Genomic DNA, 23,081 nt, shown 5'->3' with positions numbered 1-23,081 from the left:
GTCTTCCTTTGTTTAATTACAAATATGGTCATAGAAAATTGTCCAGGAGTACAAAAATAGCACTGCCAAGACAAACTGCAAAGTCTTCCTCGCTGCCCCCGATTTCTTGAATTATTTTTGTATTGGAGTTCTGAAGTAGCCTTACTCTGCAGAAATTGAATAAACAATGGCCTTGTCGAGCTTGGAGAGAGCAATCTCATTTGTCTGCATGATTCTGTTTGTTGTGTTTCAGTTTTCTCAGAATGTTGCTTCAGATTCTGCTGAAGAAGCAGAAGCTCTTCTGAAATGGAAAGCAAGTCTGCCAAACCAGAACAACTCTCTCCTGTCTTCCTGGACTGGTTCTCCTGCTAATACCGCCAACTATTCTACTCATTGCACCGATTGGTCTGGAATTTTTTGCAACCAGGATGGAAGAATCGATAAATTCAACCTGTCTCTCTCAGATTTAAAAGGTACTCTTGATGAATTATCCTTCTTATCATTTCCCTTTCTTGAATTCATCGATTTTGGTGTAAATCAACTGTTTGGTCTTATCCCAGCACAAATATGTAATCTTTCAAAATTAAAGTACCTTGATTTGTCAGTGAATCTGTTTCATGGGAAAATTCCCCAGGAAATTGGCCTATTAAGAAATCTAGAGACCCTCCACTTGAACAATAATCAGTTAAATGGCTCAATCCCACAGGAATTAGGCCAATTGACTACCCTTAAGGATCTTACCATGTCTAGTAACCATTTGGATGGTTCAATTCCTGCTTCTTTGGGTAATTTGAGCAACTTAGGTAGATTCTATCTTTATAATAATTCACTTTCAGGTTCAATTCCTCCAGAGATTGGAAACCTCTCTAATCTAGTTGAACTTGATGTGAGTACCAATAGTTTATCCGGTTCAATCTCTTCACGTTTTGAAAATCTAAGAAACCTGAGTCACCTCTACATGTACGAAAACAAGCTTTCTGGTGTCATTCCTAGAGAAATAGGGAACATTGAATCTCTTTATGAATTAAGCCTTTATTCTAATCATTTTTTGGGTTCAATTCCAAGGTCAATAGGTGGTCTGAAAAACCTAATCTGGCTTCAGTTGTATAATAATAAACTTTCTGGATCAATTCCTTATGAAATAGGAAATCTAAAGTCTCTTATGTATCTTGAGTTGAGTGAAAATCAGCTTAGTGGCCATATTCCTCCTACTTTTGCTAATTTGAGTAATTTAGAAACTCTGTATCTTCGAAACAACTCTCTTTCTGGTCCAATTCCTGAAGAAATTGGAAATTTAAAGAAGTTGGTTCTTTTGTCACTGGATAACAACCACTTCACTGGTTCTTTACCCCATAATATTTGTCAAAGTGGTTCACTTGAGAACTTTGCAGTAAATGGTAACAACTTTGAAGGTCCGATTCCGAAAGGCTTGAGAAATTGCACAAGCCTGAAGAGACTCCGCCTGGAAAAAAATGAATTTGTTGGTAATATATCAGAAGATTTTGGGATCTACCCACAACTGCAATACATAGATCTCAGTCAAAATAAATTCCACGGTGAAATCTCATCTAACTGGGCAAAGTGTGCAAAATTAGGCACCCTAAAGATTGCTGCTAATGATATCAGTGGCAGCATACCAGCTAAGCTAGGTAACTTGACTCAACTAGGTAGACTAGATCTTTCTTCGAATCTGCTGGTTGGAGAGATGCCGAAAGAACTTGGAAATTTGAGTCTGCTAGAGGAGCTGATTTTGAATGGGAATAAACTTTCTGGCAGCATACCTCTGGAAATTGGATCTCTTTCAGATATTACCCGTCTTGACTTGTCGGCAAACAGGTTGAGCAATTCAATCCCTGGAAATATAGGGAACTTGTTGAAAGTCTATTACTTGAATTTGAGCAACAATCAGCTTAGCCAAGAAATTCCAACTCAGTTGGGCAAGCTAAGTCAACTTTCAGAGCTAGATTTGAGTCAGAACTTACTCAGGGGAAACATACCTTCTCAATTATCTGATTTGGAAGTTTTGCAGAAGCTGAATCTCTCCCACAATAACCTCTCTGGGTTCATTCCAGGAGAATTTGAAAACATGCTAGCCCTGACTAGTATTGACATTTCCTACAACGACTTGGAGGGTCCAATTCCAAACTCCACAGCCTTTCGAAATGCTTCCATAGGAGCATTACAAGGGAACAAATATTTGTGCGGTGATTTTATCGGATTGCAACCTTGCAAAAGTTCAAGAGCTTTCAACTCAGGCAAACACAGATTGAGCAAAAGATTGTTGACCATCCTGGCAATTCTGTTCCCAGTTTTAGCAGCACTTGTTTTTTCAGTTGTGCTGATCCAAATTCTCAGAACTTCCTGGAGAAGGAAGAGAGACTCCAAAGAAGTAGAAAGCGGTGAAAACTACGGAGAGGTCTTGTCAATTTCAATTTTTGATGGGAAAAAGATGTATGAAGAAGTCGTGAAAGGAACAAATGATTTCAGTTCAGAATATTGCATTGGGAAAGGAGGTCAAGGAAGAGTTTATAAAGCAGAACTTTCGGGAAACACTGTAGCAGTCAAGAAAATTCATGTTTTGCATACCAGTATTGCAGATCAGAAAGAGTTCTTAAACGAAATTCAAGCTCTAACAGCGATAAGGCATCAAAATATTGTAAAATTTTTTGGTTTTTGTTCACATCCTAGACACTCATTCTTAGTCTACAAGTACCTGGAAAGGGGCAACTTGGCCTCAATCCTGAGCAATGAAAACACAGCGGTTGAGCTAGACTGGAGCAAGAGACTGAAAGTCATAAAAGGAGTGGCTGATGGGTTATCTTACTTGCACAACAACTGCTACCCACCAATCGTCCATCGCAACATATCGAGCAAGAACATCCTGTTGGATTCGGAATATGAAGCTCAGATTGCAGACTTTGGAACAGCCAAGCTTCTTAACCCAGACTCATCCAATTGGACCGAGCTTGCAGGCACATGTGGATATGTTGCACCAGGTATTTATTATGTAAGATTTATTTTATGTGAACTAAATGAAATTGATTCAATCTTAATACCACAAACAGTAGTAGATGTTGATACATATTTCTTGTTTTTGTAGAGCTTGCTTATACAATGAAGGTGACAGAGAAATGTGACGTCTATAGCTTTGGTGTGTTGGCAATGGAAGTGATCCAGGGGAAGCATCCAAGTGATTTTCTCTCCCATTCTTTAGGTTCATCTGCCAAGTTGAAAATGGAGCTTGGTGATATGTTGGATCCGAGGCTTCCATTTCCACTCCTGGAAGTTCAGAACAAACTGGTTTCCATCAAGGAGATGACCCTATTATGCTTGAATGTAAATCCAGAGTCTAGACCCACCATGCATACTGTGGCTCAATTACTCTGCAGCTAAATCAATTCCTTCCTCCAGTATCACACCAGGTTAATTCTTAGTGGATAAAAGCTAGAAATGTTAAAGGGTTTGGCCGGTTGGCCCAACAAATAAAATTATTAATCTTTTTTAAATTAAAAATTTTAAAAAAAGTATAATATAACAAGTGGATGTGTTAAAGGTCCACAGAGATGATCCAGAGGCTCTGAGTTGTAAGCTGGGCTTTGCCATACTGCAGGCTGGTACGACTGTCATTTTGGGGCCATAATCCCACACGGCCTGTGAACACTTGGTATTTAAACAATTATAGTCTGTCTGGCTTTATTCTAACAGAAGTAGGAAACCTTAACAAAAAAAAAATCCTGAAAATCCCTGTTGATTTAGAGTTGAGCCAAAATCAACTCAGTGGTTCTGTTCCTCATTCCTTCAAAAATCTGAGCAGTTTAAAGGTCTGCTCCTTCCTAATAACAATCTTTCCGGTACCATTCACCAGGAAATTGGATATAGACCATAACCGCTTCACTGGTTCTTTACCCTATTATATTTGTCAAAGTGGTTCACTTGAAAACTTTACAGTGAATGGCAACCACTTCGAAGGCTGTTAGAGCTCAGGTATACGTAAAGAAAATTAGGAGCAAAAACACCAATCCAAATGAACAAGCTGTGAAAATGCTAAATAGCTCTAGCAATGGGAGTACAGGTGGCAAAGGTGAGGATTCAACAAGTGGCAGCTTTTTAGAAATGATACAAATAGCAGATCAAGGCGGAAAACCTACAGGTGACAGCATTTCAGAAATGACACAAGCTGCAGTACATCAGCAAGAAAAGAGGGATGTGCAGAAAAAAGAGGGAACCACGGTTATATTGGCTGATGAGCCGGCAAATCAAGATTGGAGGAGCAACAGTGGGGAGAAAGAAAAGAAAAAGGGCCTGGAGAGTATGGAGAAGGCAGAGAAGTCATTTGTAGAAGAAGAAGAAGATTGGGGAGAGAACCAGCCTCTCGGAAGCTGGAAATGGATCTGGGTTATTTATGTTGGTTTTAGTTTGTCTTTTGTAATCGTTCTGACTTATGTTCTGTGAAAAATGATGTTGAAGATACCAGTTATGAGTTGTGTTCTTGGTATAATGTCTGTTTTGTTTTGGATTTAGCATGAGAAATGCTCAAGTATGATGTTACTCTTTTATTCACATAACGTCATCAGTACAAGTAGTTATTATCTATAATATTATTTCAAAGAATGTTACATTTACAGTCGCCAATATCACTGAAGTTCCAAGCAATTAAACAGTAGTATTGTGAAGATCTGTGGCAAAGACAGGGTTGAACAGTACAGTTAGCCTCTGCATGCTCCAGGTTCTTATCAAAGGCCTGCCATGCACCTTGCAGAGCTTTATTACGACATAGCCCTCACAAAGATCAGATAATCATTTTTTTAGCTTTTTTCCCTCTTCTAGGAGCTCTTGTATTTTCGGTTATGGTGTTCAGTATACTCTTTAGCTCCAGAGAATGAAGAGACTCTCAGGATCAAGAAAGTGGTATGAACAATGACGAATTTATTTCAGTTTCAACTTTTAATGGAAGAAAGATGTTGGGAAAGGCGGTCATGGAAGTGTTTACAAAGCTTTGTTATTACCAGAGAATATTATAGCAATTAAGAAAATCCACTCTATGCATACAGATACAGGTGATATAGCCAATCAAAAGGAGTTCAAGAGTGAAAGAAGAGCATTGACAGAGATAAGGCATGTAAGCATTGTGAAATTTTTTTGCTTTTGTGCACATTCTCGACACTAATTCTTAGTCTACGAATATCTTGAAAGGAGGCAGCTTGGCTGTAATTCTGAGCACATATGGATATGTGGGACCAGGTAAAGGACTCCTTCGCTCTTGTAGTATTTTTGGACATTCGATAAGCCTCCAAAGATAGTTTGAGCGACAAAATTGAAATGTACCCAAAACATAAGCGTGAGAGCATGGATTCAAAACCCGTCACCCTTGCCCCGGTGGTTGTGAGGCAGTGTCCTTTTATTCTTAAAAGAACAAAATTCCCTTACCAAAAAAATAAACAATCAATAATACAAGGTAATATTTTTCTTTCACTTTGTACAGCTTGCTTACACAATAAATGTAACCAAGAAATACAATGTGTATAGCTTCGGCTAGACATGTTCCAAGGGAAGCATCCTAAGATATCGAACTTGAACTAAGTTGGTTTAGTCTCGAAAATTAACTCAATTCGAATTAAATTCAAATTGAATTTAAACTAAAATGGTCAATTTAATTTTAAAATTAAGTTGAACTCAAAATAAAGAGTTAGGCTCAGTCTTCCTTGTGAGCCGAAGGATGATTCAATTCGGTTCGAACATAGTTTGCAACTCGATTCATGGGATGACAATTGTTAAAACGACATCATTTGATCAATTATTAAATAAAACGATATCATTTTGTTAATAAAAAGTGAACTCGAATTTGAACGACTAAATAACTATTAAATAATTTTTGTTATATTTACCGAATTCTCGCAATTGTGTTGTGTTGAATGTCACAATTAGAGACCCTTTAATTGCGTCTTGAGCATCATGGATATCCTACAACTTATTGTTTATACACTATTATAAAGTAAGAGTAATGTTGTATGCACAGAAAAATTACACAAACTCATATAACAATTATTTAGTAATAATGATGTAACAGTATTGACATGTGGCGAATGAAAAGAAATTGTCACATTGCTGTTACAATGCTCTTCTATATAATGCCTCTTCACTAAAAAAGAATACAGTGGATTTGAAAAAGAAAGATTTAAAGCTAATATTGGATTTGAATAATGCCTCTTCACTGAAAAGTAAATTCGATGGTTGCTGGAGTAACGCCTTTCCGCCTCGTTTTAGAGTGACAGAGAAAATATGAGAGACAAAAAAAATCTGCTTCACTGCTCTTCTTTTAATAAAAAATATCTACAGTCTTCTTGCGCCTCATTTTATAAACTCTGGTTCGGGCCTTTGCATATGAGTTATATTCATATATCATGTATAATGAAAAATATCTGCAAATTCAATAGTTTTATTTCTTTGAATAAAAAATATCGGCATCTTCCTGACATGAATTAATTGATTCTATAAATGTTATGTGATTTGAATTTTATAGATTATGATAAGATCTTGTCTCCTTTGTCTCTGAATAGTTTTATTTATTGATGGAATTTGACTTCGTTTTTTCATTTCCTTTGTGATCTTCTCACTTCTCTCAACTCCTTTCTTTAATGTACTGAACTGTTTAACCATCCAAAGAATTGATGCCAATAATCTTTCAATAATTTCATTTTTTTTAAATAACCGAGAACCCTATTCTTATTTATTAGACAGATAAACTTAAGACACAATGATCGGATTTATAATCATTATACTAAGTAAATCAAGGTTTCACAAGCGTGACAGAGACTTTAACTTAAGCCTTTATATTGAAAATTCTAATGTTCCACCAGTTCTGCTAACTTTTAAAGTTAATTTTTCAATAATTTCTCAGAATTCACTTTTCATTAATTGATTGATGTATTGTTAGACCATTAAAACTAATTAATTCTTCTTTGATTAATTGTGTAATTTGAAATATTTGCCAACTTGAAATTTTTGCAAAACGATGTTTAAAAGCTAGATAACATGAAAGCATTTTGGCAACTTTTTTGTTAGATAGGTATGATATTCTTAAATCTCCTATATGATAATTAGCAATTTTGGTTGTGTCTTGTTTTTTTCTTTCTTGAAATTAAACTCAATTTCTTCTTGTTTGACTAGGTCCCCACATGGTTAATTTATTGCTTATTAAAGCTAATTGATGAGTATTGTTTGGCTTTCCCATTTTTTGGGTCAGTTTTGGTTGTGGAAAGATTTGATACAATTAGCATCTAACATTTGGTATTAACAAGGGGTTCTTTTTGTCTGTTTGTGTACTTTTGTTGTGCTTCCAAGCTGGTGGATTTCCAAATATTTTGTGCTAGGTATCTGTTGCCATTATGCAGTACCTAGTTTTAGTTAATATAATCAATGAAAATGGTAGTTGAAATGATCCTAAAATAATCAGTATATAACAGCGTAATCCAATGCAGTGACATGCAAAGTACCTATATACATTTTTACAAAAAAATCAACTTTATGGAGTAGATCCTTTTAATTGCGGGAGATTTGATGTTGTCTTTGAAGAAATTATTGTTTGTAAATGGAAAGAAAAGTGATTTTAGAGTACTACGATTGGACTATTTTAGAGTGATTTTAGTATTAGAAGGTTATATCTCATGGTTGTTTGATAATTGTTGTTTAGTTTTCAATAATTTAAGGAATATATAGTAAATATTTAGATAATATATGTAGCAGAGTTGTTTGATTGAAATCTTTATTGATTTTGCTGAGAGTAAAATTCTTATCTTCAGAAAGATACCCACTACTAACAACAAAAGGTGTGGAATATGTGATTCTTCTTTAGACAAAGTTTGAAAATCTGAGTGTAACAACTTTAAAATCTGAGTAAAATCTGCTTGTAATCACTTTTTAATTTTAATTATAGGGAGAGATTACTATAACAAGAAATTTACAGTTTCTCTTCTTATTTTTTATGATTGTGGATCCTATGGAGACTTTGAAATAATTGTGATTAGAACATAATTAATGCCAATGATGATATTTTGATAATCAAATTTTTATTATCAGTATGGTTATAACGATGCGAATATATTCATTATTGATATTATGTTTAGTGGCGGGAAATATTGTTAGAACGATGAAGATATTTATTGTTGATATTATGTTTGGTGATAAGCAAATATTGTTAGTACGATAGGATATTCATCATTAATATTAAGTTTAGTGACGGATAAATATTGTTATAATGATGGAGATATTCATCATTAATATTATGTATAATGATGAATAAGTATTGTTTTAATGACTTAGATATTTATTGTTGAAATTACTATTTTTAATAATGGGGCTTACATCTCTCATTAATATTTTTAGCGACGGAGACTATAACAACAAGTCACAACAAGTTTTTTACGGTCGTTAAAACTTTTTAATGACGAAAAATAGATTTGTAGTGACTAATTTTCCTCTCATTATAATCTTTTTTTTTTTTTGATAGTGTCTGACTTCCATTGATGATGATAGATTACGAAATCACTCTGAGAACCAAGTGTAAGCCTAAATCTTGGTATCCACATGGAGCACAAACAAGATTGGAGATTGAAACCATGCTTAAAAGTTGCTAGGATTTTGAGGATGGTTTATGTGGTTTTTAGATGAATAGTCATGGGAAGAAATATTCATCTTTTTGCGGCTAGGTTTTGATCACACATAATAAAGTGTGTGGCCTTTGTTTATCCGTGAGGAAGTGCATAAAATGCGCCACACTTATCTCCGTGAGAAAACATGTGTGCCACGACGGCTTTTTGTTTCGTGAGAAACATGTAGTGCGCACTTGTATTTTTCATGTGAGAATTGTGTGTGTAGTATCTATGTACACAGTTGCTAATTATTAAAGACAACTTCACTTTTGGAAAATAAATTTCCAGGGAAATAGTTTTTAGCCAATAAATGGCAGAGAAAATTCGTGCTGAAGCATATTAGTCAAAGAGGACCTACCTCTTTACAATCATCAAAATACTTTGAAAAAGCATCCAACAAAAGAAATTACGATTTTGGGCAGCCTTGACTTGGGAAGGTTGATTTTTTACCTGAAAAGAAATTAAGATTTTGGACAGTGAATGGGAACCAAAGTCTTCTTTGGTTTAATTTAAAAATATGGTTGTTGAAAATTGTCCAGAGATTCCAACAAAAGAAACTAAGATTTTGGACAACCTTGACTTGGGAAGGTTGATTTTTTACCTGAAAAGAAATTAAGATTTTGGACAGTGAATGGGAACCAAAGTCTTCTTTGGTTTAATTTAAAAATATGGTTATTGAAAATTGTCCGGAGTTTCATTTTATTTTGATAACATTTAGTACCAAAATATCACTGCCAAGACTTCTGCAAAGTCTTCATGGCTGCCCTGAATTTCTTCAGTGTTTTATATATACGGGTTCTAAGGTAGCTTTACATTACAGAAATTGAAAAACAATGGCTTTGTCAAGCTTGGAGAGAGCAATCTCAATTGCCTTTATGATTCTGTTTGTTGTGTTTCAATTTTCTCATAATGTTGCTTCTGATTCTACTGAAGAAGCAGAAGCTCTTCTGAAATGGAAAGCCAGCCTGCCAAACCAGAACAACTCTCTCCTGTCTTCCTGGACTCTTTCTCCTGCTAATGCCACAAACAATTCTACTCATTGCGCCTATTGGTCTGGGATTTCTTGCAACCAGGATGGAAGAATCAGTAAATTCAACCTATCCCTTTCAGGTTTAAAAGGTACTCTTGATGAATTTCCATTCTTATCATTTCCCTTTCTTGAATTCATTGATTTTGGTGCAAATGATCTCTTTGGTGTTATCCCGGCACAAATATATAACCTCTCAAAACTAAAGTACCTTGACTTGTCAGTCAATCTGTTTCATGGGAAAATTCCGAAGGAAATTGGCCTGTTAAGAAATCTAGAGACCCTCCACCTAAATAATAATCAGTTAAATGGCTCAATTCCACAGGAATTAGGCCAATTGACTTCCCTCAATGATCTCGTCTTGTCAAGTAACCATTTGGGTGGCTCGATTCCAACTTCTTTGGGTAATTTGAGCAGCTTGGGCCGTTTGTATCTTTATAATAATTCACTTTCTAGTTCAATTCCTCCAGAGATTGGAAACCTTTCTAATATGATTGCACTTGATGTGAGTACCAATAGTTTATCCAGTCGAATCCCTTCACGTTTAGAAAACTTGAGAAACCTGAGTTTTCTGTACATGCACGAAAACAAACTTTCTGGTGTCATTCCTGAAGAATTAGGGAACATTGAATCTCTTTGTGAAATAAGTCTTTATTCTAATAATTTTTCAGGTTCAATTCCAGAGTCAATAGGTAGTCTGAAAAAACTAAACTGGCTTCAATTGTATAATAATCAACTTTCTGGATCAATTCCTTATAAAATAGGAAACTTGAAGTCTCTTATGTATCTAGAGTTGAGTGAAAATCAGCTTAGTGGACATATTCCTCCTACTTTTGCTAATTTGAGCAACTTGAAAACCCTCTATCTCCGAAACAACTATCTTTCTGGTTCAATTCCCGAAGAAATTGGAAATTTGAAGTTGGCTCTTCTGTCACTGGAGTACAACCGCTTCAGTGGTTCTTTACCACATAATATTTGTCAAAGTGGTTTCCTTGAGAATTTTGCAGTGCACGGCAATGAATTCAATGGTCCAATTCTGAAAGGCTTGAGAAATTGCACAAGCCTGCTGAGACTCCAACTGGGAAATAATGAATTTGTTGGTAATATATCAGAAGATTTCGGCATCTACCCACAACTGCAATACTTAGATCTCAGTCATAATAAATTCCAGGGTGAAATCTCATCATCAAACTGGGCAAAGTGTCCAAAATTAGGCTCCCTAAAGATTGCAGCTAATGAGATCACCGGCAGCATACCAGCTGAGCTTGGTAACTTGACTCAGCTTGGTAGACTTGATCTTTCTTCAAATCTGCTGGTTGGAGAGATTCCGAAAGCACTTGGCAATTTGAGTCTGCTGGAGGAGCTGATTTTGAATGGAAACAAACTTTCTGGCAGTATACCTCTGGAAATTGGATCCCTCTCAGACATTACCCGCCTTGACTTGTCTGCAAACAGGTTCAGCAATTCAATCCCTGAAAATATAGGGAACTTGTTGAAAATCTATTACTTGAATTTGAGCAAGAATCAACTTAGCCAAGAGATTCCAACTCAGTTGGGCAATCTACATCAACTTTTAGAGCTAGATTTGAGTCAGAACTTACTCAGGGGAAACATGCCTTCTCAATTATCTGATTTGGAAACTTTGCAGAGGCTGAATCTCTCGCACAATAACCTCTCTGGGTTCATTCCAGGAGGATTTGAAAATATGCAAGCACTGTCTAGCATTGACGTTTCCTACAATGACCTAGAGGGTCCAATTCCAAACTCCACAGCATTTCGAAATGCTTCCATAGAAGAACTACAAGGGAACAAAGATTTGTGCGGTGATGTTATCGGATTGAAACGTTGCAAAGGCTCGGAAGCTTTTAACACAGGCAAACACGGATTGAGCAAGGGATTGGTGATCCTCCTGGCAATTTTGTTCCCAGTTTTAGCAGTGCTTGTTTTTTCGGTTGTGCTGATCCGAATTCTCAGAACTTCCTGGAGAAGAAAGAGAGACTCACAAGAAGTAGAAAGTGGTAAAAACTATGGAGAGGTCTTTTCAATTACGAATTTTGATGGGAAAAAGATGTACGAAGACATTGTGAGAGGAACAAATGATTTCAACTCAGAATATTGCATTGGGAAAGGAGGTCAAGGAAGTGTTTATAAAGCAGAACTATCAGGAAGCACCGTAGCAGTCAAGAAAATTCATGCTTTGTATACCAGTATTGCAGTTCAAAAGGACTTCTTAAGCGAAATAAAAGCTCTAACAGTAATACGGCACCGAAATATTGTGAAATTTTTTGGCTTTTGTTCACATTCCAGACACTCATTCTTGGTCTACAAGTACCTGGAAGGGGGCAACTTGGCCTCAATCCTGATCAATGAAAACACAGCAGTTGAGCTAGACTGGAGCAAGAGAGTGAAAGTGATAAAAGGAGTCGCCAATGCCTTATCTTACCTGCATAACGACTGCTTCCCACCAATCATCCATCGCGACATATCAAGCAAGAACATCCTGCTGGATTCAGAATATGAAGCTCATGTTTCAGACTTCGGAACAGCCAAGCTTCTTTACCCAGACTCCTCCAATTGGACCGAGCTTGCAGGCACATATGGATACGTTGCACCAGGTATTTATTATGTAAGATTTATTTTACAAGAACTAAATGAAACTGACTCAATCTTAATACCACAGGATGTACACATAGGGAACAAAATATTGAATTAAATTTTTTATGATTATAGGAATACCTAGAACATGCAATTTGAGAATCTGAATCCGTAAAGTTGTCAAGATTACCTACATTATAATGATTGATCTTTTACTTCTGAATCCTCCCTAAGTTACAACTTTTACATATATGTTGTTTCGAAATGGGAATCTTACCTATATATAGTATGTTAATATTCAATAAACTTTAAGATTCATACTAATATAACTATTCTGATCACAACATTTTACTATATTGGGCTATATTGATCAGTTAAACCCATATATAAACTATTCCCTCCCTCCATCTTCACCTATGTTAAACATAACACAAACAGTAGTAGACAGTGATACATATTTCTTGTTTTGCAGAGCTTGCTTATACAATGAAGGTGACCGAGAAATGTGACGTCTATAGCTTTGGGGTGTTGGCAATGGAAGTGATCCAAGGGAAGCATCCGAGAGATTTTCTCTCCCAATCTTCAGGTTCATCTGCCAACATGAAGATAGACCTTGGGAATATATTGGATCCCAGGCTTCCATTTCCGTCCCTAGAAGTTCAGAACAAACTGGTTTCCATCAAGGAGATGGCCCTATTATGCTTAGATGTGAATCCAATTTCTAGACCCACCATGCATACTGTGGTTCAATCACTGTGCAGGTAAATCAGTGCCTCCAGTATCGCACTAGATTAATTTCTAGTAGAGAAATAAACTATGTGTACACACTTTTAGTACATAATCTGTATAACACTTAATCACATAACGACACATTTGTATATTTAAATTATGTTTAAAAAGTATATACACATAACATTGCTCTTTTTTGTATGCATTATCTTCATAATTTTATATTGTGGCAATATTATTATTTGGTAAATTAAAAGCATTGAGACTTGAAAGGGGTACGTAAATGTAATAATAATTCATGCATTAACAACAAGTATAAATATGAGTGCAAACGTGTATTTGTAATTATTATTTGGTAAATTAAAAGCATTGAGACTTGAAAGGGGTACATAATTGTAATAATAATTCAAGCATTAACAGTAAGTATAAATATGAGTACAAACGTGTATTTGCAATTATATGATTATAGTTTTGAATTAAAAATAAAATAACACTTATTGTTATATTAATGTTTACACTCGTGTTTGCTCTCAATATTAGTACATAAAGTACTTTATGTAAATATTACAGAATTCCTTGTTACTTAGCCATAGAGATGTCGATGGGCCGGGCCGGGCTGGCTCCGACTCGGCCCATCGGGCTAATGGGTCGTGTCGGGCCTAAGGCCCAAACAGTAACGGGCCTTCGGGCCGGATCAGCCCATTAAAATATAAAGGCCCAAGGCTCGGCCCATATAATAATGAGCCTTAATTGGGCCGGGCCGTGCTTTAATAGGGCCGGGCCGGGTTGGGCTTTAATCGGGCCAGCCCGGCCCATTTAATCAATTTTTTTTTTAAATTTAATTAACATTTTTTAACATAAATTTTTTTCAATTATTAAAACCGATAACAGTATCCCGAATATTTTATTTATAATCCCTCACTTGTGACGGAGGAATACCGTAGTTATATAATGAAAAATATTATAAATTGATAACATAGTACAAATAAATTAATTTATATACGGTATAAATTACAAAACATAAATAAAATATATCTACTATATAATATTTATCTATTCATCTTTTATACTTAAATCTCTAAATTCTTCAAAAATAAATAATTATTATTTACGAATTTAGATATTTTTTGAAAGAGAGTTAATGAAATTGAAAATATAACGAAATAATTGAAATTGAATGATTAAAAGATTTATAAATAAAAGTGAAAATAAAAAGAAATAAAATAAATTTATTTAAAATTTTTTTTTTTTAAAAAATTATGTAGAGGCTTCTGCCTGGCAGAAGCATGGCAGCCGCAAGGCAGCTTCTACTGCCAGCAGAAGCTGCTGCCCAGGAAAAAATATATATATATATATAAATATAAACAGTACTGGGTCAGGCCGGGCCAGCCCATGGGCCTAATATTAAAGCCCTAGGCCCGGTCCGGTAGGCCCATGGGACCGGCCCGACACTCTACAGTGCCGGGCCGGGCTTTATCGTGCCCAGGCCTTTATTCGTGCTTTGGGCCGGGCCTCCATTTGGCCCGGCCCAATTGACGTGTCTACTTAGCCACAATAAAGGACCACAAAGTTCTTGATTTACATGATTGATTGACAATTATAATTTATTTGTCCTTAAAATTTTTAGAAACTTGTAAAAAATTTCTGGGAACTCCAAATAACATCTCTATGTATAGAGATGGAGCAAGGAATGAAATGTACGGGGATCATGGTAAACTTACAAAAAAATATAGGAGGGTAAAGAAGAATAACAATAGAATAGGGGGGCAAAAACAATGATTGTATTAATATTTTTTATACACCATCAAACCAATTAGGCTTGTTAATTGGATCGGACAAGCCCAAGGCATAATTGTTTGACCCAAAAAATTAAGTTTCTAATTGAACATAATTCATGTCAGGAGTGGATCTAGACATTAAATTGTCTATCAAGTTACTTAGCTTGAGCTTAAACGGAGGTTGTTCAAACCCGAGACTCGATAAAACCTAAAAAATTTTATAGGTAGAGATATATTTGTTACGATTTCAAACTCGTAAAGGATTATAGGAGTGTTTTTGCAAGTTTTTAAAGTTATAGAATAAGCTCAAAACAGACTTGAAGCCAAAAAATATTAATAAATGAAGTTTGAACAAAAAATATTAGTCCCTAATAGGCAAGCCTGAAGTCCAGATCCAAAATTTTTTTATACACTCGAGCTTGAACAAGTTGGACTTGAACTTGAACAAGTCGATCCTCATTCAATAAAATCAATTGACAACTCTAAAAGCAATTTTTCAAGGTTACTAAGGGTTAATCGACCCTCCTTGACCCTGCCTTTACTATGAGAAAATTAATAGGAGGGAAAAGGGATGTAGAAGATTTGCATCTTCTTTTTTCCTTTTGGTTTTGGAAGTGATTGTTTAGAGGTGGATTTGAGATACAAGTCAAAGGCAAATTCAAGCTTGACTTGAATCGAGAATGACCATCTTATGCTTAGATGCAAATCCTAAGTCTAGACCAACCATTCAGAATGTGTGTCATCATTGTTCATGCATCAAAATCTTATCATTAAAGGATATTTCTAAATATATTGTTTGGATGCTTTGCCCCTCTGTACTAGCTAAAACCAGGCAAGTCTTTTTTTTGTTTTTATGCAGTTTACTCAGTTACATATTTAATAAAAGTTATCAAATTTTGGAAATTTGGCAACATCGAAACTTGTGACAACCTTATAAAATCTAACATCAGCAAAGCACAAAAGATATTAGATTTGTATATGAATTTCACATTGTTTGAGTTAACCAAGGTAAGACTGGTTAAATAGCACGAGTTCTTTTAGCTGTTACGATGCGTTTTGGTTTAAAAAACGCAAAAGTAAAATTAGGACCAGGATGGTACAAAACTTTAGGGTGATTGGTCACAAAAATGTGTAGCCTTCCAGTTCAAGCACCATATAGTTGACTTTGCTTATTATTAAAGACTTTCAAAGAATTTCACTTTCAGATAATAAATTTCCAGAGACATAATCGTTAGCCAATAAATGGCAGAGAAAATTCTTGCAGAAGCATATCAGTCAAAGAGGACCTACCTCTATACCATCATCAAAATACTTTGAAAAAGCATCCAGCAAGGCAGAAAGACTTTGACTGGGGAACTTTGATTTTCAATGAATAGAAAAATCAAGTATTTTTGAGACAGTGAAATGGGAACCAAAATCTTCCTTTGTTTAATTACAAATATGGTCATAGAAAATTGTCCAGGAGTACAAAAATAGCACTGCCAGGACAAACTGCAAAGTCTTCCTCGCTGCCCCCGATTTCTTGAATTTTTTTTATATTGGAGTTCTGAAGTAGCCTTACTCTGCAGAAATTGAATAAACAATGGCCTTGTCGAGCCTGGAGAGAGCAATCTCATTTGTCTGCATGATTCTGTTTGTTGTGTTTCAGTTTTCTCAGAATGTTGCTTCAGATTCTGCTGATGAAGCAGAAGCTCTTCTGAAATGGAAAGCAAGCCTGCCAAACCAGAACAACTCTCTCCTGTCTTCCTGGACTCGTTCTCCTGCTAATACCACCAACTATTCTACTCATTGCACCGATTGGTCTGGAATTTCTTGCAACCAGGATGGAAGAATCGATAAAATCAACCTGTCTCTTTCAGATTTAAAAGGTACTCTTGATGAATTATCCTTCTTATCATTTCCCTTTCTTGAATTCATCGATTTTGGTGTAAATCATCTGTTTGGTTTTATCCCAGCACAAATATGTAATCTTTCAAAACTAAAGTACCTTGATTTGTCAGTCAATCTGTTTCATGGGAAAATTCCCAAGGAAATTGGCCTGTTAAGAAATCTAGAGACCCTCCACCTGAACAATAATCAGTTAAATGGCTCAATTCCACAGGAATTAGCCCAATTGACTACCCTTAAGGATCTTACCATGTCTAGCAACCATTTGGATGGTTCAATTCCTGCTTCTTTGGGTAATTTGAGCAACTTAGGTCGATTCTATCTTTATAATAATTCACTTTCTGGTTCAATTCCTCCAGAGATTGGAAACCTCTCTAATCTAGTTGAACTTGATGTGAGTACCAATAGTTTATCCGGTTCAATCCCTTCACGTTTTGAAAATCTGAGAAACCTGAGTCTCCTCTACATGTACGAAAACAAGCTTTCTGGTGTCATTCCGGGAGAAATAGGGAACATTGAATCTCTTTATGAATTAAGCCTTTATTCTAATCATTTTTTGGGTTCAATTCCAGGGTCAATAGGTGGTCTGAAAAACCTAATCTGGCTTCAGTTGTATAATAATAAACTTTCTGGATCAATTCCTTATGAAATAGGAAATCTAAAGTCTCTTATGTATCTTGAGTTGAGTGAAAATCAGCTTAGTGGTCATATTCCTCCTACTTTTGCTAATTTGAGTAATTTAGAAACTCTGTATCTTCGAAACAACTCTCTTTCTGGTCCAATTCCTGAAGAAATTGGAAATTTAAAGAAGTTGGTTCTTCTCTCACTGGATAACAACCACTTCACTGGTTCTTTACCCCATAATATTTGTCAAAGTGGTTCACTTGAGAACTTTGCAGTAAATGGTAACAACTTTGAAGGTCCGATTCCAAAAGGCTTGAGAAATTGCACAAGCCTGAAGAGACTCCGCCTGGAAAAAAATGAATTTGTTGGTAATATATCAGAAGATTTTGGGATCTACCCACAACTGCAATACATAGATCTAAGTCAAAATAAATTCCACGGTGAAATCTCATCTAACTGGGCAAAGTGTGCAAAATTAGGCACCCTAAAGATTGCTGCTAATGATATCAGTGGCAGCATACCAGCTAAGCTAGGTAACTTGACTCAACTAGGTAGACTAGATCTTTCTTCGAATCTGCTGGTTGGAGAGATGCCGAAAGAACTTGGAAATTTGAGTCTGCTAGAGGAGCTGATTTTGAATGGAAATAAACTTTCCGGCAGCATACCTCTGGAAATTGGATCTCTTTCAGATATTACCCGTCTCGACTTGTCGGCAAACAGGTTGAGCAATTCAATCCCTGGAAATATAGGGAACTTGTTGAAAGTCTATTACTTGAATTTGAGCAACAATCAGCTTAGCCAAGAAATTCCAACTCAGTTGGGCAAGCTAAGTCAACTTTCAGAGCTAGATTTGAGTCAGAACTTACTCAGGGGGAACATACCTTCTCAATTATCTGATGTGGAAGTTTTGCAGAAGCTGAATCTCTCCCACAATAACCTCTCTGGGTTCATTCCAGGAGGATTTGAAAACATGCTAGCCCTGACTAGTATTGACATTTCCTACAACGACTTGGAGGGTCCAATTCCAAATTCCACAGCCTTTCGAAATGCTTCCATAGGAGCATTACAAGGGAACAAATATTTGTGCGGTGATTTTATCGGATTGCAACCTTGCAAAAGTTCAAGAGCTTTGAACTCAGGCAAACACAGATTGAGCAAAAGATTGTTGACCATCCTGGCAATTCTGTTCCCAGTTTTAGCAGCCCTTGTTTTTTCAGTTGTGCTGATCCAAATTCTCAGAACTTCCTGGAGAAGAAAGAGAGACTCCAAAGAAGTAGAAAGTGGTGAAAACTATGGAGAGGTCTTGTCAATTTCAATTTTTGATGGGAAAAAGATGTATGAAGAAGTCGTGAAAGGAACAAATGATTTCAGTTCAGAATATTGCATTGGGAAAGGAGGTCAAGGAAGTGTTTATAAAGCAGAACTTTCGGGAAACACTGTAGCAGTTAAGAAAATTCATGCTTCGTATACCAGTATTGCAGATCAGAAAGAGTTCTTAAACGAAATTCAAGCTCTAACAGCGATAAGGCATCAAAATATTGTAAAATTTTTTGGTTTTTGTTCACATCCTAGACACTCATTCTTAGTCTACAAGTACCTGGAAAGGGGCAACTTGGCCTCAATCCTGAGCAATGAAAACACAGCGGTTGAGCTAGACTGGAGCAAGAGACTGAAAGTCATAAAAGGAGTGGCTGATGGGTTATCTTACTTGCACAACAACTGCTTCCCACCAATCGTCCATCGCAACATATCAAGCAAGAACATCCTGTTGGATTCGGAATATGAAGCGCAGATTTCAGACTTTGGAACAGCCAAGCTTCTTAACCCAGACTCATCCAATTGGACCGAGCTTGCAGGCACATGTGGATATGTTGCACCAGGTATTTATTAAGTAAGATTTATTTTATGTGAACTAAATGAAATTGATTCAATCTTAATACCACAAACAGTAGTAGATGTTGATACATATTTCTTGTTTTTGCAGAGCTTGCTTATACAATGAAGGTGACAGAGAAATGTGACGTCTATAGCTTTGGTGTGTTGGCAATGGAAGTGATCCAGGGGAAGAATCCGAGTGATTTTCTCTCCCATTCTTTAGGTTCATCTGCCAAGTTGAAAATGGAGCTTGGTGATATGTTGGATCCGAGGCTTCCATTTCCACTCCTGGAAGTTCAGAACAAACTGGTTTCCATCAAGGAGATGACCCTATTATGCTTGAATGTAAATCCAGAGTCAAGACCCACCATGCATACTGTGGTTCAATTACTCTGCAGCTAAATCAATTCCTTCCTCCAGTATCACACAAGGTTAATTCTTAGTGGATAAAAGCTAGACATGTTAAAGGGTTTGGCCGGTTGGCCCAACAAATAAAATTATTAATCTTTTTTAAATTAAAAATTTTAAAAAAAGTATAATATAACAAGTGGATGTGTTAAAGGTCCACAGAGATGATCCAGAGGCTCTGAGTTGTAACCCGGGCTTTGCCATACTGCAGGCTGGTACGACTGTCATTTTGGGGCCATAATCCCACACGGCCTGTGAACACTTGGTATTTAAACAATTATGGTCTGTCTGGCTTTATTCTAACAGAAATAGGAAACCTTAAAAAAAAAAAAAAATCCTGAAAATCCCTGTTGATTTAGAGTTGAGCCAAAATCAACTCAGTGGTTCTGTTCCTGATTCCTTCAAAAATCTGAGCAGTTTAAAGGTCTGCTCCTTCCTAATAACAATCTTTCCGGTACCATTCACCAGGAAATTGGATATAGACCATAACCGCTTCACTGGTTCTTTACCCTAATATATTTGTCAAAGTGGTTCACTTGAAAACTTTACAGTGAATGGCAACTACTTCGAAGGCTGTTAGAGCTCAGGTATACGTAAAGAAAATTAGGAGCCAAAACACCAATCCAAATGAACAAGCTGTGAAAATGCTAAATAGCTCTAGCAATGGAAGTACAGGTGGCAAAGGTGAGGATTCAACAAGTGGCAGCATTTTAGAAATGATACAAATAGCAGATCAAGGCAGAAAACCGACAGGTGACAGCATTTCAGAAATAACACAAGCTGCAGTACATCAGCAAGAAAAGAGGGATGTGCAGAAAAAAGAGGGAACCACGGTTATATTGGCTGATGAGCTGGCAAATCAAGATTGGAGGAGCAACAGTGGGGAGAAAGAAAAGAAAAAGGGCCTGTAGGGTATGGAGAAGGCAGAGAAGTCATTTGTAGAAGAAGAAGAAGATTGAGGAGAGAACCAGCCTCTCGGAAGCTGGAAATGGATCTGGGTTATTTATGTTGGTTTTAGTTTGTCTTTTGTAATTGTTCTGACTTATGTTCTGTGAACAATGATGTTGAAGATACCAGTTATGAGTTGTGTTCTTGGTATAATGTCTCTTTTGTTTTGGATTTAGCATGAGAAATGCTCAAGTATGATGTTACTCTTTTATTCACATGACGTGATCAGTACAAGTAGTTATTATCTATAATATTATTTCAAAGAATGTTACATTTACAGTCGCCAATATCACTGAAGTTCCAAGCAATTAAACAGTAGTCTTGTGAAGATCTGTGGCAAAGACAGGGTTGAACAGTACAGTTAGCCTCTGCATGCTCCAGGTTCTTATCAAAGGCCTGCCATGCACCTTGCAGAGCTTTGTTACGACATCGCCCTCACAAAGATCAGATAATCATTTTTTTAGCTTTTTTCCCTCTTCTAGGAGCTCTTGTATTTCGGTTATGGTGTTCAGTATACTCTTTAGCTCCAGAGAATGAAGAGACTCTCAGGATCAAGAAAGTGGTATGAACAATGACGAATTTATTTCAGTTTCAACTTTTAATGGAAGAAAGATGTTGGGAAAGGCGGTCATGGAAGTGTTTACAAAGCTTTGTTATTACCAGAGAATATTATAGCAATTAAGAAAATCCACTCTATGCATACAGATACAGGTGATATAGCCAATCAAAAGGAGTTCAAGAGTGAAAGAAGAGCATTGACAGAGATAAGGCATGTAAGCATTGTGAAATTTTTTTGCTTTTGTGCACATTCTCGACACTAATTCTTAGTCTACGAATATCTTGAAAGGAGGCAGCTTGGCTGTAATTCTGAGCACATATGGATACGTGGCACCAGGTAAAGGACTCCTTCGCTCTTGTAGTATTATTGGACAATTGATAAGCCTCCAAAGATAGTTTGAGCGACAAAATTGAAATGTACCCAAAACATAAGCGTGAGAGCATGGATTCAAAACCCGTCACCCTTGCCCCAGTGGTTGTGATGCAGTGCTCTTTTATTCTTAAAAGAACAATCCAACTCAAGTAAAATTCCCTTTCCAAAAAAATAAACAATCAATAATACAAGGTAATATATTTCTTTCACTTTGTACAGCTTGCTTACACAATAAATGTAACCAAGAAATACCATGTGTATAGCTTCCGCTAGATGTGTTCCAAGGGAAGCATCCTAAGATATCGAACTTGAACCAAGTTGGTTTGGTCTCGAAAGTTGACTTAATTCGAATCAAATTCAAATAGAATTTATACCAAGATGGTCGATTTAATTTTAAAATAAAGTTGAACTCAAAATAGAGAGTTAAGCTCGGTCTTCCTTGTGAGCCGAAGGATGATTCAATTCAGTTCGAACATAGTTTGCAACTTGATTCATGGGATGACAATTGATAAAACGACATCATTTGATCCATTATTAAATAAAACGATATCATTTGTTAATAAAAAATGAACTCGAATTTGAATGACTAAATAACTATTAAATAATTTTCGTTATATTTACCGAATTCTCGCAATTGTGTTGTGATGAATGTCACAATTAGAGACCTTTTAATTGCGTCTTGAGCATCGTGGATATCCTACAACCTATTGTTTATATAGTATTATAAAATAAGAGTAATGTTATATACATAGAAAAATTACACAAACTCATATGACAATTATTTAGTAGTAATGATGTAACAGTATTGACATGTGGCGAATGAAAAGAAAATGTCACATTGCTGTTACAATGCTCTTCTATATAATGCCTCTTCACTAAAAAAGAATACAGTGGATTTGAAAAAGAAAGATTTAAAGCTAATATTGGATTTGAATAATGCCTCTTCACTGAAAAGTAAATTCGATGGTTGCTGGAGTAACGCCTTTCCGCCTCGTTTTAGTGTGACACAGAAATATGAGAGACAAAAAAAATCTGCTCCACTGCTCCTCTTTTAATAAAATATATCTACAGTCTTCTTGTGCCTCATTTTATAAACTCTGGTTTGGGCCTTTGCATAAGAGTCATATTCATATATCATGTATAATGAAAAATAACAGTAAATTCAATAGTTTTATTTCTTTTAATGAAAAATATCTGCATCTTCCTGACATGAATTAATTGATTCTATAAATGTTATGTGACTTGAATTTTATAGATTATGATAAGATCTTGTCTCCTTTGTCTCTATTTATTGATGGAATTTGACTTCGTTTTTTCATTTCCTTTGTGATCTTCTTACTTTTCTCAACTCCTTTCTTTAATGTACTGAACTGTTTAACCATCAAAAGAATTGATGCCATTGATCTTTCAATAATTTCTTTTTTTTTTTAATAACTGAAAACCTGTTCGTATTTATTGAATAGATAAACTCAAGACATAATGACCAGACTCACAATCATTGTACCAAATAAATTAAGGTTTCACAAGTGTAACAGAAACTTTAATCTAAGCTTTCATATTAAAAGTTTTAATATTCCACCAGTTTTGCTAACCCTTGAAGTTAATCTTTCAATAATTTCTCTGAATTTAGTTTTCATTAATTGATTGATGTA

The 23,081-nt window shown here is 35.9% G+C and overlaps 3 protein-coding genes across 3 annotated transcripts; all 3 read left to right on the top strand.

Annotated features, from left to right (window-relative positions):
- Positions 1 to 96: 96 nt before the first annotated feature.
- LOC123204071 (MDIS1-interacting receptor like kinase 2-like) lies at positions 97 to 4,502 on the top strand. The gene is made up of 2 exons (XM_044620618.1): positions 97 to 2,975; positions 3,080 to 4,502. Exons 1-2 carry the CDS (start codon positions 167 to 169, stop codon positions 3,370 to 3,372), a joined length of 3,102 nt encoding a protein of 1,033 aa, XP_044476553.1. The 5' UTR covers positions 97 to 166; the 3' UTR covers positions 3,373 to 4,502.
- Positions 4,503 to 9,381: 4,879 nt separating this feature from the next.
- LOC123204848 (MDIS1-interacting receptor like kinase 2-like) lies at positions 9,382 to 13,101 on the top strand. Its single transcript, XM_044621652.1, has 2 exons — positions 9,382 to 12,269; positions 12,722 to 13,101. Exons 1-2 carry the CDS (start codon positions 9,461 to 9,463, stop codon positions 13,012 to 13,014), a joined length of 3,102 nt encoding a protein of 1,033 aa, XP_044477587.1. The 5' UTR covers positions 9,382 to 9,460; the 3' UTR covers positions 13,015 to 13,101.
- A 3,171-nt stretch (positions 13,102 to 16,272) lies between these two features.
- On the top strand, positions 16,273 to 20,676 carry LOC123204208 (MDIS1-interacting receptor like kinase 2-like). The gene is made up of 2 exons (XM_044620801.1): positions 16,273 to 19,147; positions 19,252 to 20,676. The coding sequence occupies exons 1-2, from the start codon at positions 16,339 to 16,341 to the stop codon at positions 19,542 to 19,544; spliced, it is 3,102 nt and encodes a 1,033-aa protein (XP_044476736.1). The 5' UTR covers positions 16,273 to 16,338; the 3' UTR covers positions 19,545 to 20,676.
- Positions 20,677 to 23,081: the final 2,405 nt, after the last annotated feature.

The sequence above is a fragment of the Mangifera indica genome, chromosome 20 (genome assembly GCF_011075055.1).
Source record: "Mangifera indica cultivar Alphonso chromosome 20, CATAS_Mindica_2.1, whole genome shotgun sequence".
In the NCBI taxonomy this organism is placed as follows: Eukaryota; Viridiplantae; Streptophyta; class Magnoliopsida; order Sapindales; family Anacardiaceae; genus Mangifera; species Mangifera indica.
The sequence above is the reverse complement of the archived record's forward strand: the minus strand, read 5'-3'. Positions and strand labels throughout refer to the sequence as shown.

Bases quoted from the DNA above. Each gene is read 5' to 3' on its own strand.
- LOC123204208 (XM_044620801.1), top strand. From the start codon at position 16,339: ATGGCCTTGTCGAGCCTGGAGAGAGCAATCTCATTTGTCTGCATGATT. The intron at 19,148-19,251 runs GTATTTATTAAG...TTGTTTTTGCAG, and splicing joins ATGTGGATATGTTGCACCAG to AGCTTGCTTATACAATGAAG.
- LOC123204071 (XM_044620618.1), top strand. From the start codon at position 167: ATGGCCTTGTCGAGCTTGGAGAGAGCAATCTCATTTGTCTGCATGATT. The intron at 2,976-3,079 runs GTATTTATTATG...TTGTTTTTGTAG, and splicing joins ATGTGGATATGTTGCACCAG to AGCTTGCTTATACAATGAAG.
- LOC123204848 (XM_044621652.1), top strand. From the start codon at position 9,461: ATGGCTTTGTCAAGCTTGGAGAGAGCAATCTCAATTGCCTTTATGATT. The intron at 12,270-12,721 runs GTATTTATTATG...CTTGTTTTGCAG, and splicing joins ATATGGATACGTTGCACCAG to AGCTTGCTTATACAATGAAG.